At 43.0% G+C, this 20,133-nt stretch overlaps 1 protein-coding gene across 1 annotated transcript in view; it reads left to right on the plus strand.

The window, feature by feature from the left end:
- The window catches only part of LOC126484298 (macoilin-1), a 176,845-nt gene extending 160,238 nt beyond the window's left edge, over nucleotides 1-16,607 (plus strand). The window contains exons 13-14 of the mRNA XM_050107729.1: nucleotides 5,332-5,506; nucleotides 16,125-16,607. Coding sequence (XP_049963686.1) covers nucleotides 5,332-5,506; nucleotides 16,125-16,360 — 411 coding nt within the window. The 3' untranslated portion in view covers nucleotides 16,361-16,607. The remainder of the gene's footprint in view (nucleotides 1-5,331; nucleotides 5,507-16,124) is intronic.
- Nucleotides 16,608-20,133: the final 3,526 nt, after the last annotated feature.

A 20,133-nucleotide genomic window follows, 5' to 3' on the forward strand; every position in this document is an offset into this window, starting at 1 on the left:
AAATGAATATCCTTTGTATAACAGTCACAATTAAAGATGGTATCATTGTGTGACATATTCTTAGAGACATTGTAGTACTGAAGGCAAGAGTTGGAGATTTGATACATGGTGACATTAGCGTAGTGAGATTTTGTTCAGGAGTGTGGAAGAGAGAGGATTCATTTGGTATGTCTGAAGAAAATAGTGTACGGGAGTCATTTCAGGGTATTATAAAAAGTGCATATAGCAAAATCATCAGAAATATAATTATACATGTTGTAACCATTTTAGTCATGAGCTTGAAATTGCAAATTGTTCCAGAAGCCTGTACATCTCTGCTGAACTTGTGACATCTCTGCAGAACTTACGCTATTGTACGCACTGATTAATACCACAAACCATGTCATCAGAGTTGTTTTGTGGTTTCTGCAAGATCATATCCAAATTGAAAGCATCATTTTTTGTTGTAATCAACTTTGAAAGATTATTGTTCAGGTACAATTCTTGTATAAACTGCAGTTCTCTCTGTCATCCTTGTCTTGAAGCACTTTTAAATGGGTTACACAAATGCAATCAAGCTTGTATTAACAAAGTTATGAAAAGGATAGATTGCTACTCACTGTAAACGTGACACGTTGAATTGCAGACAGGCACAACAAAAAGACTGTTACACATTCGAGCTTTCGCCCAAAGCTGTATTCAGAAAGGAAAACACACACATTCATGCAAGCAAGCACAGTTCATGCGCACATGACCTCTATCTCCAGCTGCTCCAACTTGGATTAACTGAGACACTGATCTGTGCTGCTGGTTGTTGTGAATTAATTTTCTCCAGTCTGACAAATTTTAAGCATGCCCAGCTAGAGTGACTGGTATGCTTAACTTTTACAAAGTTGTTATAAATTTTGTTCTTGTGTATATGTTCATGAATCCTTGTTAATTGTGCTCCAATCTAGCACAGAAAAGCACAGCTGTGAGCACCATAGCACTGTAAAACGATTTATGTTGATCAATGAACTGGTTAAAATAAAATGACTGTATGAAACTGGTGATGCAGAATGCAATTGGTAATTATTTGTAACTGTGTAAAAGTGAATGGTTTACAAGAGAGATCACCTGCATATCTCAGCAATTTTGTACAAGTGGTAGTTATCAGCAGGGGCCATACAGAGAGTAAACAGAAGGATTTGCACAATGTGGCTTAGACCACACGCTGTCAGTGATTCTAGTTGTATATGAAAACTGGGAGACATTATTCTTCTTAGGTGTTTAGCATTTCTACTGCTATTCTTCCTTTTCAGTGGAGTGTATTTAACTTTATAGTTACTGAAATTGGCTTTTAAGAGAAGTTATCTGTAGATGTCCAATAATATGCTTAAATATTTGGCATACATGGTGGTTATAATTAAACTTTCATTACTTGAGCCAGTGTATATGGTAAACTATTTACTGCACCCAACGTTATAGCAATGATGTTCACACTGTGCGTGTTCACACTGTGTGCTGCAGGATTTGCGTTGTTAGTGTCCGATTTGCTGTTAGGCGCTGGTGCTGGTGCTGGTATGTTGACGTAGGGTTCAATCACAAGAATCAATATGCATTACAATTGCAGTAAACATAAGTCTAGACAAGGTTAACAAGGCTTTACTCATAGAGCTGTTTTACCGAAACAACAGTAATAGTGCTGCTGCTCTTCATGAATATCGAAGCATTGCTGAGGTCACTTGCTCACTCGTTAATACATTTGGAGAAAACTGAATCATTGGCTGATACCTCCAGATTGTGTGACCACTAAGATCACCTGATTCGAGCCTGTGTGAATTTTGGCTGTGGTTTTGCCTGAAGATCAGGGTTAATCCACAGGACACTAACAAATGTTGAAGGTTGAGGGTGAGCATAGCAAGGAAGGTAGCCAGCATCCCACCTGAAATGTTTCAGGCTGCAAGTGAGCAATCTTTAGTGTGGTTCCAGGCTGTTATGGATGCAGATGGTCATCACACTGGGCAATGTTCATAACCTGGAACATAAATATGACACACAGTCAACAAATATTGTCTTCTCTTGGGGAAATTGAAACGTGTTGCTTTCAGTAGTTTAGTCATTATTTTTCTTCCACTGTTCATGGGGGCTTTTTCAAGTAGTGAAAGTTTAATTATAACCACCCTGTAATAAAGAAGCAGGTCAATCACAAAAAAGTATTGACTTTTAGTTTGATTTTTTGGAACAAAATTGTTATGGAGCATCCAACTTCCGCCGAAACAATGGAAAATACAAGCAGAGATGGTGGTATCAAAATAAAATAATCTTGACTCTCTCTCTCTCTTTCTTTCTGTCTGTGTGTGTGTGTGTGTGTGTGTGTGTGTGTGTGTGTGTGAGAGAGAGAGAGAGAGAGAGAGAGAGAGAGAGAGAGAGAGAGAGAGAGAGAGAGAGAAGAAGAGGTATGGATGAAGGACAGTTTGTGAATATATGTGGGAAACAATATGCCAGAAAGAGGTGACATTCAAAACACATTTCTGACACTGTTGCAGAATGTTCCCCTGACTGGTTGTGTGGGAGAACATACCTTAACCTCTAGACCATACAGTGTTGCGTCATTCACGTCACTGAAAATAAATTTCTGTAACCCTGACCAGCTTTTTGACAGACAATTACTTTGACTGGAACACGCCAGGCAGCTTTGCGTAGTTGTTTTTCTGGGTCAGATTGTTCTTCTAAGGATGTCTGAAGATTTGCCTTTATCACAAAAGATAAAGTATATAATGCTAATTATTAAAGAAAATACTGCATTAAGCATCTATGTTCAGTGAAACACTGGGAACATTTTGAAAAAATTGTTGAGTGTAAAAACTAACACTCACAATGCTCAGTTATACAGTGCAAGATAGTTGTTTTGTTGAAATTCGACAGCCAGAGAACACCTATTAGTCACACATGTTGGGAGAAGGTAGTTAAACTTTCAATATTTTAATGAAAACATATGTTTGTATATCAGAGTTAAAATAATTTTGAAGATTACTGCAGATCTCACAACTCACAGTTCTCATGAAATTAATCACACAAGTATGATAGAAGTCATAAATAATAACATGAAATGAAACTCCTCCGCAGAAATTTGATTATTATAAGAACAGACCAACACTGACCTTGTGGCTGAAATGCCGAATAGTAAAATATACATGAAAGTAGTGGATACAGTCCTATTGGAACTTCACTTCATTGTCTCTCTTTGTAAACTGTTAGTCACTTCAATTGTAATTTGTGTTTGCCATGTCCTGAAAAGTATGCGTAGTGAAATTAGTATAGAACTAAAGGTGAAGTGCTGGGCAGCAAGTCGTCTTGAAGCTTTGAGAGTAGGCTTTTGCATCCATCTTCAAGCAGCTGCCATTTCTGGTTTTCAGCATATCTGTGACACTACACTCATTGACAAATCAAACAACCTGTGGCCATTAAAGCTTCTTTTCTGTGTACAAGAGGCACTCAAAAGAACTAAACTAATTTTTTGGTGGTCAGAGCGTTTGTAGTATTGCATTTTGCCACTAGGAGCACTTAAACTGTACATTCCAGAGTTATGAAGCCAAGTGCCATAGCTGAAGGAAGACAGGATTAGTTTAGGCAGCGCTTATAGTGATAACTACTTAGTGTGATAGCTGTTTTTGCAATATTGGACAGTTTGGAATGATGAAATTATGCTTTTTGCTCAGAAAATGGGAGGATAGAAACCCTTGAAATGTTAAAAATAGAATACAATACAATGCTATGGGGAAAGCTGAAGTTTTTGAGTAATTGTCTCATGAAAATGAAAACATTCATGCAATCACCAACAAAGTTCGACAACATGCCATTGAAGAAATTGTGGAGCTGTCGATAGTGACCTGGAGTTAAATGCAGCAATTTGTGGCAGAAGATTTGGAAACAAAAAAGGTGACTGCCAAATTCGTGCTACAACTGCTGACTGCTGAACAAAAACAAGGTCGCATGGAAGCATGCTGCGCTTGGAAAGAAGAGCCCTGAAATGATCCAAGCTTTTTGTCAAAAATTATCACAGGTGACAAAACTTTGTGCTATGCTTTTGATCCTGAATCAAAGCAAAAATCGAGGCAGTAGAAGACTTCAAGTTTGCCTCTCCCCAAGGAAGCTCATCAGGTGAAATCAAACAATAAAACAATACTGACACACGCCCCCCCCCCCTTTCTGATGTGAGAGGAGTCGTCCATTCAGAGCATATTCTACAGGAGTAGACAGGCTTTCTGCTTGGAAGTTTTGAAAAGATTGTGCAACAGTGTGCAGCAGAAGTGGCCTGGTTTGTGGCAGTTGGATGACAGGCTTTTCCATCATGATAATGCCTCTGCTGACACACACCGCTGTCTGCATGACAATTCTAAAATGGTATGATTCCTGTTCCCCAGCCCCTATACTTGCCCGACCTTTTCCCATGCGACATTTTATTCATTTATTTATTTTCTTCTTCCTAGAACAAAAACAGGCATGAAAGGAAATTTGAAGAAAACAAGACGAACGCTCTGCCAAGCATCACAAAAAATGAATTTAAACAATTTTTTGAAAATGGAATAAAAGATCAGACAAGTGTATTATTGCAAGTGGACAGTAATTTGGAGGGTATTGGAGGTTGTGCTTAAAATGTGAAAAAACAGTTTGGTTTCTTTTGGGTACCCTGTCCTATGTGTTCAGTACCTGCTGATAATGCTATTGTGTGTAGATATGAGCATATCACCTACGCGCTGCTACCAGTGTCAGCGTTTCAATCACACTTCGGGTGTGATTGATTGACTCTCTTCGTAAACTGTTAGTCACTTCAATTATAATTTGTGTTCGTCATGTCCTGAAAAGTACATGTAAAGAGATTACTGTAGAACTAAAGTTGAAGTGTTTGTCAGCAAGTCTTCTTGAAACTATATAAGTAGGCTTGGCACCTCTCTTCAGGTTCAGGTTTTTCAGCATCTCCGTGACACTCACCAACAAATCAAACAACCTGTGACATAAGTGCTTCCTTTCTGTGTATATGTTCAGTATCTGCTGATAGTGCTATTGAGATTTGCACAATTTCACATTCCTGAATATTTGAAACAAGTTGCTAATTGTTGCACCACTTTGAAATTCCATCAAAATGTGGCTAAATATGTGTACAGCTTTTTTCAGATAGCACTTGATTATAAATAAATGCATCATCTGAAAATGTTTGATGTTACTGTTATAATTATCTGTCAGGTCACTCATATATAACACAAACAGCAAGGGTCTTATTGCACAGCAGAGAAAGTGGTATACAAACTGATTTTCACTCTTATTGATTCCTTGTGAGTAATATGTTGGTGTACTATTCTTTTGTTGCAGACATTGCGGCAGTACAAAGAGACACACAATGAGTCTGAAATACTTATGTCTGCCCTTTCTGCAATGCAAGATAAAAATGCACATCTGGAAAACAGCCTGAGTGCAGAAACTCGAATAAAGTTAGATCTCTTCTCAGCATTAGGAGAAGCGAAACGACAGCTGGAGATTCGAGAAAGTAAGTAAAGGGTGGTTTATATAGAATGTGAAAACATTTTGCTACTTTACTGTATGTGTCTTCTCATCCCATTAGGCTTTCTTGATAAGTGTTACTTTGGGAATACCACATAATATTGCTGGTTGTTAAAAGCATTTGACTGGGTTCTGAAAATATTTTTGTACTTTGAGAAGAAACATAGATTACACCGAGAGTAACTATTTTGAGGGAATGAAATATAAATGTCAGATATACTGTCCATTTATAGAAAGGCAGTATGTTTCAATAAGAAGAAGGCAGAGTTGATACTGCCATAGTTTCAGGCTTCTTTTGTGATTTAAGTGTGAAACATAAATAAAAATGAAAAATTAAGTAATTAGCAGTAGAAGTAATTGTTGCTACTAGAAACAATGCTTGTGTCATGTATTGAGCACAGGAAGTCTTAGATTATTCCTTCCTGAGCTCTGCTTTTAAACAATAGGGAATTGTTTAGAAATCTTTGCTGAGAAAATTCAACAAGAGCATTGTCAGAAGACACAGAGTTGCGTGTAGACACAGTTCTACTGCAGTTCAGATAACACATGCATCACATTTTGCAAGCGAAATAGCATTAAAAGTGGAAATTACTTTAGAGTTGTAGTATATAGGACAGTAAGAGTCTTGTTAGCAGCACACAGATTCACATCAAAATTCTAATGATGTATGGACCAAATGCAGTGCTCCATCCAGCTGTACTGAAATGGTTCCTACAATTTCACCAAGGCCTCACAGATTAGTGTGATACTGATTATGAAGGAATGACATCGACCAAAGATAAGTGTCCAGGTGATGGAGGAACTAATTCTCAGCAATCACAGAGTGACGTTATCATGGGTATTGCGCTGCAGGTTTCATCTCATTGGCAGTACTCATTCCATTGGCAGAGCTCGTCTACAGAATTGTAAATAGTGCTCATGCTGTGTTCTGTGATCACTGTCACCTGCTCACAAAGGCACAAGGTTTATGAAATCTCTGATCTTGCTTGAGCATTACTCCATATAAGACAATGATTTCCTAGGCCACAACATAATGGACAACTAAACACGGGTCCATCACTTCACACCTGCAACAAAGTGAGTGTTTTTAGAATTTGATCCACAACTTGTTGCATCTGCGGAAGAAAGGCAAAGTTGTGCTGTCAGCAGAGGTGGTCATGGCACCCCCCCCCCCCCCCCCCAATTGTAAAAGAGTTGTGCCCACAGAGTTTATGGCAAAGAGCTTGGCCATTAATGCTCAATCTTATTGTGCAGTACAGAAATTGCTGCTTAGATCCATAAAGAACAAGAGGCTTGGAAAAAGACATTCTCCTCCTACAGAACAGTGAAACACCGCACGTGGCACACCCAGCTCAAGCTTTGCTTCACAGTTTCTGATAGGAGGTTTAGAGGATTCACCATACAGTACAAATCTTTCGCAATAGAGTTCTATCCCTTCATCAAGCTGAGGGGGAACAGATTTCCCAAAGATGAGGACTTTCACACAGCAATTCTCAAATGGCTATGTGAGCTAGGAACGGATTTCTGTCAGCAAGGAACTTGGTGATTGGTAGATCATTTCAACCATTTTTACGGAGACTTGATGATTGTGTTGTACATTCGTGTAACTTACACTTTTAAGCCTCCTCATATATGAGTAACTCATGGGCTGTGATCTCTTAAGGTAGAATACTTTTGTCACAGTTTATTGCACCAAAAGGAAAACTTCATTTGACTTTTTCAGAAATTTAAGATGTAAAAAATTTTAAAATTTTAATAGAAAGGCTGTAGAACAAAAGGCCTGAAGCATGTAATGAATAGCTGGAACAATTAGATGATGGAATAATTGTTGGGGTGTGCACCCACAATTTTTTCCATGGAATTAGAACAATCAGCAATTACTTTTATTTTGTATTTATCATTTCTGGAAGGTTATAGGAGTTCCTTGTTTTGCCAGTGTTAGTATACTCTGAACTATTCAGTGTTTATATAAATAGCAACCTTTCCATCAAGGAGCTCAGTTCTGTACTGTCTATATGTTGGTGTTCGTAATAAACATGCTTTTAGTGCTAAGTGTTGTACTTCATTACTAACCCAACTTCAGATTTTGGCTTCATTGAAGTTACAGTTTGACATTTTTCATTGGAGATGCTGGGTACTTCAAAACATTTATATCACCATGGCTGGTCAGATCCAACGAAATGCTGTAAGGGTTTAACAGAGTTTCCAGGTAGAATAGGTGGGATGATGTGATTTGTTTGGTAAGTATGTACTTTGATTTGGACAACATAGCCCAGTAGTATGTGAGAACATTAAGAGAAGCTCCTTAAATTGCTGGCCAGACTGAAGAAAAAAATTGGTGGTGAACAGCAACAAAACCACTTAGTGGAAGATCATCATCATGGGGAAATGACAAGGTCTTACTTACAACCGAGCGAGGTGGCACAGTGGTTAGCACAATGGACTCGCATTCAGGAGGACGACGGTTCAATCCCGCGTCTGGCCATCCTGATTTAGGTTTTCCGTGATTTCCCTAAATCGCTTCAGGCAAATGCCGGGTTGGTTCCTTTGAAAGGGCATGGCCGACTTCCTTCCCCATCCTTCCCTAATCTGATGAGACCGACGACCTCGCAGTTTGGTCTCTTCCCCTGAAATCAACCCAACCCAACTCTTACTTACAGGTTGTTTTGTCCCTGTACATTAGATGAAAAGAGTTGTAGAAGACAAGTACCAAGCCCTTCTGGTAAAGGATGTCACAACAACCAGTGAATTCATCAGGTGGCAAGCACGTTGAGGAAATTCAACAGAAAAGAGTCGGACAAATGAAGTATTACTGACAGTGGTCCTTAAGGGCAGTTGTGGTGGACCATGACCACATCAGCTATCTCACACATCAAGTAGTAAGAAAAGAAATGCAGCAGTTTGTGGAAGGCAGAACTGTCTGACCAAGTAAACAAGAGATAGGAGCCATGAATTGTGAGCACCTGTGTCAGGAGGTAATAGAGAATGTTGAAGAAGAAGTGTGTTGATCTTTATCACCAATCTCTGCCACCACTCGAATGTGCTAAGAAGGATGGACTTGGGCGACTTGGATTTTGGCCACAGTCATCAAACGGTAAACCAGTATCTGACTAACACAGGTACAACTAACCCCTCTGCCAAGTATAATGCCTTGTGGCAGAAAAGTCAGTTAGAGGATTTCACACAGATATGTTTCCACTGTTTTGTGCATGCCCTGGACATCTGCAGTACTGCAGAGAGAGATGATGTATGTTCAATGTTTGCTATGCCACAGGTCATAACCATCATCAAAGATCATTTCATGCCAATCAACTGCATACCATTCTAATTGATCTGTGCGGCAAACCTCATCACCATATTCTGAAAGAGATCACTCCTGAACTCATACAGCTGTTCCGTATCGCCATATCTATGGAGATGAGGATGCCACAGATGAAAATCCTCCACGAATGGCAGTTACCAAGATGACAGGAACTCTCTCTTGGCCAACCATTCCAGGGTCTAGTCGACGTCCCCCCCCCCCCCCCCCCTCCCCCCTCCCCATTGCCACCTAAAGAAGACTGCTTGTATGTTTCATGATAAGCAGTTGTGCTGAAGATTACAAACGGGAAATACGTCCAGCTGATAGTAACAGGTGTTGCAAGAATAACTATCAATCAACAGAACAAACATACCTTCAAATTTGCCATTTCAGCAGAATCCAGTCATATTGCTCTAGGGTGAAATTTCTTGCAGGCATCACGAACTGTCAAACTGTAGAAGAACAGATCTACAGCCTGAGGAAGCTATTCTGACAAGCATACTTAACAAATGTTTGCACGGCTATCCTCTGCAGCAAGGACAGAAATCCCCCCTACGGGTCCGGGGGTTAGAATAGGCCCGAGGTCTTCCTGCGTGTCGTAAGAGGCGACTAAAAGGAGTCCATCCCCCTCAAGGGGGTAGTTAGCGCCTGCGTCCGGAGACGGACGGTCCCACGACCTATATTTGTGGTCTTTTTGGTTTTTTACTTCTCGTTTCTTCCTTCTTTGGTTGGTTCCTTTCTTTGTTCTTCTCCATCTCACTGTCTTCCTTACTCTTTCCCTTGCCTTCTTTCCCTTGCCTTCTTTCCATTGCCTTCTTTCCATTGCCTTCTTTCCCTTGCCTTCTTTCCCTTGCCTTCTTTCCCTTGCCTTCGTCTCCTTGCCTTCGTCTCCTTGCCTTCGTCTCCTTGCCTTCGTCTCCTTGCCTTCGTCTCCTTGCCTTCGTCTCCTTGCCTTCGTCTCCTTGCCTTCGTCTCCTTGCCTTCGTCTCCTTGCCTTCGTCTCCTTGCCTTCGTCTCCTTGCCTTCGTCTCCTTGCCTTCGTCTCCTTGCCTTCGTCTCCTTGCCTTCGTCTCCTTGCCTTCGTCTCCTTGCCTTCGTCTCCTTGCCTTCGTCTCCTTGCCTTCGTCTCCTTGCCTTCGTCTCCTTGCCTTCGTCTCCTTGCCTTCGTCTCCTTGCCTTCGTCTCCTTGCCTTCGTCTCCTTGCCTTCGTCTCCTTGCCTTCTCTGGTCTCCGCTTCGGCGTTTGAGTCAGTCTGTCCTCTCTCTCTTCCTTTTCCTCTTCTTCCCTCCTCCCTGTGCGCGCCTGAAGGCCGACCCATGCGTTCACACGCGTAGCCGGTGATGGGGTAACGCGTAATTCCCCGCCCTGGGTAGACAAGTAAGGCATGCACGTACCCCCTGGTAAAGGCCAGGCCCAGGGAGGGGTGATTGCCTGAGCTGATACCTTCTGACCATGCCGATTGGTCCCTCCATCTGTTTCTCGGGAGGTGTGACCTGAGGTGTAAACATTCACCTAAGACGGGAATGCCCTCTGAGAGGGTCCCCATAACGAAGGAGCGCTCCATCGGAGACGCTGGCAATCACGGGGGATTCCTCCGCAATGGATTTCTCTTCTTCTCTCTTGACTTCTGCCCACAAATGGAAACATGACCAGCCCCCAGTGACAAAAGTACTACCGCCTACCCCACAGTTCCTCGTCATTTCTTGATCTGAGGACGGAAAGGATTTTTCCTCTGTCAACCCTTTCGTTATCCAGAAGGGCGTAGATGCCATAGCCGGTACTGTTAAGTCTTGTACGAGGTTGTGTAATGGTACCTTGTTGCTCGAAACTGAGAGCGCCTTTCAGGCACAGAAACTGCTTCGAGCCACACTCCTGTACACGTTCCCTGTCCGGGTGGAGGCTCACCGAACTTTGAATTCGTCTCGTGGTGTGGTCTAGTCTATACTAGATCCCTCGACGGATTGACTGACGAGGAGATTCAGTCTTTCCTCGCTGAGCAGGGCGTGATGGCTGTCCATAGGGTCATGAAAAAGGTCAACAATGACCTTGTACCGACCCAGACACTTTTCTTGACCTTTGATAGTGTTAAGCTGCCATCGCGCATCAAAGCGGGCTACGAGGTTATTTCTGTTCGCCCCTATGTCCCAACACCTACGGGCTGCTACCAGTGTCAGCGTTTCAATCACACTCGACAGTCTTGTTCCAATGCGGCTAAATGTGTCACTTGTGGCAGGGATGCCCATGAGGGTGACTGTCCACCTCTGTGTCCTCGTTGTGTGAACTGTCAGGGTGACCATGCAGCATCCTCCCGCGACTGTCCCGTCTATAAGGAAGAACGCTGTATCCAAGAAATTCGGGTCAAAGAGAAAGTGTCCACCTCGGCTGCTCGCAAGCTATTGGCTAGTAGGAAGCCCACGCTGCTCCCAGCGGGGAAATACAGTACTGTCCTCGCCTCTCCTCGGACTACCAGGGAGGTGGCAACCCAGACATGTGATCTGACCTTCAGCACCACTGTCGTCCGTTCGGCCAGTGCTAAGATGGCGCGGTCGACGTCTCCTCTTCCTCCCATCACCCCCCAGACACCAGCCCCTTCATCAGCTTCTGCTAAGACGAAGACCCAGAAGTCAGATGCACGGGCCTTCAAGAAGGAACCGTCCCGTGCAGACTTCCTACATACCTCGACCTCCCAACCATCGACCGGTACTTCCACCAAACGACCTTCCAAGAAGGCTCATAGGAAGCACAGTTCTCCTTCTCCGCCACGGCACATTTCTTCTCCTGCGCCACCCAGCGGTTGCCGCCCCAGGCCGTCATCTGTTTCGCCTGGCCACACCGCTGGTAGCCGAACATCTGGCCGTTCACCGGCGGAGGAAGCTCCCCCTCCCGGCCATCTTACCAAGATGGCCGATGAACCTATAGAACCAATGGATGATGACTGTCCACCTACTGATAGCGACGGCAGTGCTTGCTCAAAGCCAGACCTTCAGCGGCCTTCGAGGTGACCCCTTCTTTCGTCTTCCTTTTCTTCTTACGATGGCACTTATTCACTGGAATATTCGCAGCATTCGCTCCAACCGAGAGGACTTGAAGTTGCTGCTCCGCTTGCACCGTCCGCTCGTCGTAGCCCTCCAGGAAACGAAGCTACGCCCATGCGATCAAATTGCCTTGGCACACTACACCTCTGTGCGTTTTGACCTACCCTCTGTGGTAGGTATCCCGGCTCATGGAGGGGTTATGTTGCTGGTCCGGGATGATATTTACTACGATCCCATCACGTTGCACACCGGCCTGCAGGCAGTTGCCATCCGAATTACTCTCCCCACTTTTACATTTTCCATTTGTACCGTTTACACTCCATCGTCGTCTGCCATTACCAGGGCAGACATGATGCAAATTATTGCTCAGCTACCTGCACCATTTTTGTTAACTGGAGACTTCAATGCCCACCATCCCCTTTGGGGCTCTCCAGCATCCTGCCCGAGGGGCTCCCTGTTAGCAGACCTTTTCAACCAACTCAATCTTGTCTGCCTCAATACTGGCGACCCTACTTTTCTTTCGGACACATCTCACACCTATTCCCATGTAGACCTCTCTATATGTACTACCCAACTTGCACGCCAGTTTGAGTGGTATGCACTTTCTGATACATATTCGAGCGACCACTTCCCGTGTGTTATCCATCTCCTGCAGCATACCCCCTCTCCGTGCTCTTCTAGTTTGACCATCTCCAAAGCAGACTGGGGGCTCTTCTCTTCCAGGGCGACCTTTCAGGATCAAACCTTCACAAGCTGCGATCGTCAGGTCGCACACCTCACGGAAGTCATTCTCACTGCTGCTGAATATTCCATCCCTCACCCTACTTCTTCTCCACGTCGCGTACCGGTCCCCTGGTGGGCCGCAGCATGTAGAGACGCTTTATGTGCTCGTCGACGTGCTTTACGCACCTTTAAACGCCACCCTACAGTGGCGAATTGTATCAATTATAAACGATTACGTGCACAGTGTCGTCGTATTATTAAAGAAAGCAAGAAAGCCAGCTGGGCTGCTTTCACAAGCACCTTAAACAGTTTTACTCCTTCTTCTGTTGTCTGGGGTAGCCTGCGCCGGCTATCTGGCACTAAGGTCCACTCACCAGTTTCTGGCTTGACGGTCGTGAATGACGTCCTTGTGGCCCCTGAGGATGTCTCCAATGCCTTCGGCCGCTTTTTCGCAGAGGTTTCGAGCTCCGCTCATTACCACCCTGCCTTCCTCCCCCGCAAACAGGCAGAGGAGGCTAGGCCACCTAACTCCCGCTCCTCGAATCGTGAAAGTTATAATGCCCCATTCACCATGCGGGAACTCGAAAACGCACTTGGCCGGTCACGGTCCTCCGCTCCAGGGCCTGATTCTATTCATTTTCAGATGCTGAATAACCTTTCTCCTGCGGGTAAAGGTTTTCTTCTTCGTACTTACAATCCCATCTGGATTGAGGGACATGTTCCCGCATGCTGGCGCGAGTCTATTGTTGTCCCGATACCTAAGCTGGGGAAGGACAGGCACTTGCCTTCCAGTTATCGACCCATCTCGCTTACCAGCTGTGTCTGTAAAGTGATGGAGCGAATGGTTAACTCTCGTTTGGTTTGGCTGCTCGAGTCTTGACGCCTACTTTCCAATGTACAATGTGGATTTCGTAGGCGCCGCTCTGCTGTTGACCATCTGGTTACCTTGTCGACCTTCATTACGAATAACTTCTTGCAGAAGCGCCCGACTGCGGCTGTCTTCTTTGATTTGGAGAAGGCTTACGACACCTGTTGGAGGGCGGGCATTCTCCGCACCATGCATACCTGGGGCCTTCGCGGTCGCCTCCCTCTTTTTATTTGTTCCTTTTTAATGGATCGACAGTTCAGGGTACGTGTGAGTTCTGTCCTGTCAGACACCTTTTGCCAGGAGAATGGGGTGCCACAGGGCTCAGTTTTGAGCGTCGCTCTCTTCGCCATAGCGATCGATCCAATAACGGATTGCCTCCCAGCTGATGTATCAGGCTCCCTTTTCGTGGACGATTTTACTATCTACTGCAGCGCGCAGCGTACATGTTTCCTGGAGCGCTGTCTTCAGCGTTCTCTTGACCGTTTTTACTCCTGGAGTGTCGCCAATGGCTTCCGTTTTTCTGCCGAGAAGATAGTCTGTATTAACTTCTGGCGCTACAAAGAGTTTCTCCCACCGTCCTTACGACTCGGTCCCGTTGCTCTCCCATTCGTGGAGACAACAAAATTTTTAGGTCTTACATTTGACAGGAAACTTAGCTGGTCTCCACATGTGTCATATTTGGCTGCCCGTTGTACCCGTTCTCTAAATGTCCTCCGTGTTCTCAGTGGTATGTCGTGGGGAGCGGATCGAACCGTCCCACTTCGCCTATATCGGTCGATCGTCCGCTCCAAGCTGGATTATGGGAGCTTTGTATACTCCTCTGCACGGCCATCCATCTTACACCGCCTCAACTCCATACAACATCGGGGTTTACGACTTGCGATCGGGGCGTTTTATATTAGTCCCGTTGAGTCTTCATGCTGATGCTGGTGAATTGCCACTCACCTACCGGCGCGATATACTGCTTTGTCGGTATGCCTGTCGGCTACTGGGAATGCCTGACCACCCGTCTTATCGTCAATACGGGTTGTATGTCTCTGCCCTGCTACCCCCTGGAGTTCGCTTTCGTTGCCTCCTTCAACACCTTAATTTTTCACTCCCTGCGACCTTTCGAGTGGGCGAGAGCCACACGCCACCTTGGCTCCAGGCTCAGGTTCGCGTTCACCTTGACCTCAGCTCGCTCCCAAACGAGGTTACCCCCGGTTCGTCTACCACTCCCGTTTGGTCGAACTTCGTTCGAAGTTCATTAATATGACCTTCATTTATACAGATGGCTCTAAGACCAATGACGGGGTCGGGTGTTCTTTTATTGGCGGGGCACAAAGTTTCAAATACCGGCTCCATGGCCATTGTTCGGTCTTCACAGCTGAGCTCTTTGCCCTCTACCAGGCTGTTCTTTACATCTGCCACCACCGACATTCTGCTTATGTCATCTGCTCCGATTCCCTGAGCGCCATCCAGAGCCTCAGTGATCCGTACCCGGTTCACCCTTTCGTGCACCGGATCCAACGCTCTCTTCAGCGGCTGGTGGATGACGGTTCTCCGGTTAGCTTTATGTGGGTTCCTGGCCATGTCGGTATCCCTGGGAACGAAGCTGCAGATGCCGCGGCCAAAGCTGCGGTCCTCCAGCCTCGGACAGCTTCTTGTTGTGTCCCTTCGTCAGATTGTAGCAGGGTCATTTGTCGGCGCATTTTATCGCTGTGGCATATGCTGAATGGGATGCACTTACAGACAACAAGCTTCGGGCCTTGAAACCTCTTCCCGCGGCTTGGATGTCCTCCTCACGCCCTTCTCGGCAGGAGGAGGTAGTTTTGGCCCGGTTACGAATTGGACACTGCTGGTTCAGCCATCGCCATCTGCTGGCGGCGGCGCCGGCGCCGTTCTGCCCATGTGGGCAATTGCTGACGGTCCGCCATATTTTAACATCCTGTCCGGATTTTAACACACTGCGTATTGATCTTGGCCTGCCATGTACTCTAGATGCCATTTTAGAGGATGACCCACGAGCAGCTGCTCGCGTTCTTCATTTTATCAACTTGACAACCCTCTCTAAGGACATTTGATTATGCTGTTTTTTTTAATCCTATGCCTGTCAGTCTGTCTTTTATCGTGTTTTCCGTTTCGTTGCTGTTTTAAACTTGTGACTCGCAGTGCATTCCTAACGTAGTCTGGGCGCTAATGACCGTTGAAGTTGTGGGCCCTAAAACCACAAAAAGGACAGATATATTTGTTTTATATATAAAAATAGAAAAAGCCTTTTCTTGCTGCACTGTATTTTATTTCTCCCAAATGTGTTTCGTCTTTTTCACTTTGACGTCATCAGTAGGATCTAGAATGATAGAGTTCTGTTTCATTATGTATAGTTCATGTCTCATTTTTTATGCAAATAAGTGATTACTTACAGTTCTTTGCATTTTTGTTTGGCATCTGCGTTTCCTCTCATCTGATCACTTGGTGGAGGTCGCACTATGGCTCTATTTATGAGACAGAAGCATGTTTTTATCTTCCGAACTTTTTTCTTCTCACTTTTCATCTTTTATAGTTGTAATGCACTATCAATCTTCTGTCAGTAGTTATAGATATTCGATCAAATGTGTATAATTATTGTGGTTAGGCTTACAGAATTGGTATCTTAACAATGAAGCCTCATATAATACCGTCAAAATTTTTTTTTCAGATGTCATTCGAGCTCAAGAAAAAGAAATCGAACAGCTGAAATGCAAGATCGCACAGGTTTTAGCAATAATGCCCACTGATTCATTTGGTCCAGAGCAGCCTAGTTGCCCTGGAACATCAAAACTGTGTGTAATAGAGACTCAGAGCTCGTGTGTCACTTGCAATGTCTCTAATTTAGATCCGAATGCTACTGCTTATACGCCAAAGAACAGTCTTATAGCTTCCACTAAAGGGTGAAATGTGATATGAATGTTTTGGAATTGTCTTTTAGCAATGTCAAATTCTTAGTGTCTTTATTCTCACAATTTTTGTGTTGTGAACAATCACAGTAAAATTCTTGAATAAGTACTACATCATTCTGAAGAAATGGAAGTTATTTAATACTAGGAAAGCTTTTTATAACATCAGTTACCAAAATCTGTATGTCTTTTTTTTATTAGTTTTTTCGTTATTTATACTTACAGAGACTGCATTTTGTTTGAACAGCTGTAAATAATTTTGTAAGAATTTATCTTTTCTTTCCATTATTTGCACTGACGATAGATCATTTGTTTTTTTTTTTTTTTTTTTGCGAGAATGGACTGAACTTTTCTCTGTTTCTTTTTATTAAATTTTTCTTTGCATAAAAGAGTATTCTCTTTTTCTTATGCAGAATATCCATACACAGTACACAGAATGTTTATCACAAGATGTAATGTATATTTAATTCGTCCAATTGACTTGAAGTTTGATGCTTCAAATTTAGGGGCAACTGTAAGCTTTGTCCAACCAACATTTGAGATGTAAACACACTCAGTGTTCTCTTTGTTGCACAATTCTTTGTCTGGTGTGTAAAGAATTAGTATCTTTGGATTAAACTCTTGATCATCATCATATGCTTATTACTATATGTGCAAAACTCCCAAGTGCAAATACAGACCACTGTGGCAAAGTCATAATCTCGTATCCAAGAATATTGATCACAGAATCTATTAAGAACAGTGTTTATGACACAACTGATGAGATATATTTCTTCATTGAAGTTTTTGGTAAGTGAAGAAAGAACTAATTTTTCACACATATCTGAATTTCAATGTAAAATTGAATTTGGTAGTAAAAGTGTATAAGTTAACATGTTGAATTGAAACATATTCAGGTAAAGTACCAATAAGAAGTTTCTGTCTTAAATTACAGTAGTTTGGAACAAAAATTTGCATGCTGCACATTAAGTGTTTTTATTTACCTTGTGCACTGAGACGCGTTTCACCTTAGTTGCAAGGCGTCTTCAGTGGGTGTCAGATCAGCATCTGATTCTTTATTTTTACGCCAAACAGCTTTCTCTCAGGTGGCAGACTGGTTGAAAGTCGGCAGATTTCCCTGTGGTCACTGTTTTCAACATAAACCACATTAACTGACATTTTCTGTATGTCTTAAATGTCCAGTGTATCGGACTTCATAAATTCTTTAGGGTATTTATTGTACCTGCTTCGTTGTGGAAGTTTTTTACTATCCAGCACCAGAAAGAAGTGGCAGTGTCAGTGGTGAGTATGGTGTAGCTTTCATTTTACAGATTGTAGACTGCTTGCATTACAGTTATTGCCAATGGACAAGAATACTCCACAACTGCTGCTAAGCTAACTTCACTGACATTGTATGCTCAGTGCTTCAACCTTGATATCAAAACTCACTCATGACCTGTGCTAGTAAACAAGTAATAATGTTGAGCAAGTGATCATGGGTCACCTACAAGTTAAGAGCCATAAAACATGAAAGGTAAGCAACAGCTGAGAAAGGAGAAGATAGGATCATAACCTATCCCTGATATCATTCAATCTGTACATTGAACAACTGTTAAAAGAAGCCATGGAGAAATTAGGAAAGAAAATTGAAGTTAAAGAGAAGAAATAAAACCTTTTAGATTTACCGATGACATTTTAATTTGGTCAAAGGCACCAAAGACTTGGAAGAATGGGTGGACATAATGGATAGTGTCTTGAAGAGAAGTTATAGGATGAACATCAACAAGAGTAATTGAATGTGGTAAAAATTAAATTGGGCAATTGTGAGGGAATTATATGAGGAAATGAGGTGCAAAAAGTAGTAGAAGAGTTTTTATGTTGAGCAGCAAAGTAACTGATGATGGTTGAAGTACAGAGGTTGTAAAATCCAGATGGATAATAGCAAGAAAATTATTTCTAAAAAAAGAGAAATTTGATGACATTGAATATAAATGTCTTCCTTTCCTAAAGGTATTTGTCTGGGGTGTAGCCTTGTACGGAACTGTGACATGATTGGTAAACAGTTGAGACAAAAAGAGAATAGATACATTTGAAAATGAGGGCTACAGAATGCTCAAGATTAGGTCGATTGAGCGAATAGTTATTGAAGAGGTACTGAATCAAATTAGGGAAAAACAGAATTCTTGGCACAACTTGATTAAAAGAAGGGACTGGTTGGTAGGACAAATCCTAAAGCATCAAGTTACTGGAGCATTGGTAAAGGAGGAAAGTGAGGTTGTTAAAAATGGTAGAGAATGATCCAGACTTGACCACTGTAAGCTGGTTGAAATGGATGTAGGTAACAGATGAAGAGGCTTGCACAGAGTAGACTAGACTGAATATCACAACAAAACGATTTTGACATTTGTGAGGGACACAAATACACCACATCTAATGAAAGATATGGTACTGGAAAACAGTATAAGCAAACTTATATTTAATTTTTTATTCTTCGACGAACTGTGCCAACTTAAATCCATCAACACTTGCTAAAGGTGTGTGGAGGCAATACAGTAGGAGTGAGTAGTGTGGGGTGCAGGTACTGCGTTTCAGTAGTGGTGAAACAGATGTGCACGACAAGACACCTACTGGTCGATCTTGCTCATATGCCATCCCTCCTAATGAACAGCATCTTCATTACCTCATTCATCATGGTTGGCAGATTATGAACAGCAAATTGTTCACATAGCTGAATGTTGGCTGTAATATGTTACATGAGTTGTTACGCAAATTGTGTGAGAGATGAGTTCCATGGATGCTGATAGAAGACTAAAAAAATCATCAAATGGAAATCTGTTGCACCCGTCTGGACCAATACAAGGCTGAATGTCACAATTTTCTGATCACCACCCCCACCCCCACCTGCACCTCCACCATCACTGGAGATGAAATGTGGCGTCACCACTATGCTCCGGAATCCAAGGGTCAGTCCATGGAGTGGTAACACGAATTCTGTAACAAAGCAGTAGTTTGAGACTCCATGTGCAGGCAAAGGGATGTGTGCAGTCTTCAGGAATAGACAGAGCTCTTTTGGATGCCTTTGAGTCTAAAGCAATAATCAATTAAAAATGCTACAGGGTGACATTGGAAATTTTGGGTATTCAGGCCAAAGAAGATGAACTTCCACTTGCAGCATGATAACGCCATGCGCCACAACAGCTGTGTGACCATGGAACTCATTGCCAGATTTCGCTGGTTTGTTCCACTACATTCCTGATTTAGAACTTTCGGACTTCCATCTCATTGGACACATGAAATAAGGACTATATGACCAACATTTTCCACACTCAGATGCTGTCGTCAAAGCTGTAAGACAGTGGCTAGCCTCCGATGATTCAGGTAACGCCTCCGAGAAAACAAGACCAACCAACAGGGATTGCGACGTCAAGACAAGCGACCCAATATGGCGATAGTATATTGCTGTGAGTGGATTGCTTTCGAGCGTCGAGCTGTGAGTTGCTGAAACTGTTGTTATTTTGATACATCTCTTTCACCACCGCAAAGTACTTGTCCGTTACACTATAGTGAATAAGTGCTATGTACCGGGCTGTACTGGCAACTACCGGACCTGGAAAAAGATATCTGTGTTCAAATTTCCAAAGGACGCTGAACTGAGGAAGAAGTGGACACATTCTATTCGACGGCAGAACTTCACTCCCTCTGAACATTCAATGGTAAGTTGTAACAAGTTACATTATTAACAAAAAAACCGAAGCTGATTTAATAAGAATAAATTACAACTACAAAGACTCA

This window comes from Schistocerca serialis, chromosome 6 (genome assembly GCF_023864345.2).
Source record: "Schistocerca serialis cubense isolate TAMUIC-IGC-003099 chromosome 6, iqSchSeri2.2, whole genome shotgun sequence".
NCBI classification, from domain to species: Eukaryota; Metazoa; Arthropoda; class Insecta; order Orthoptera; family Acrididae; genus Schistocerca; species Schistocerca serialis.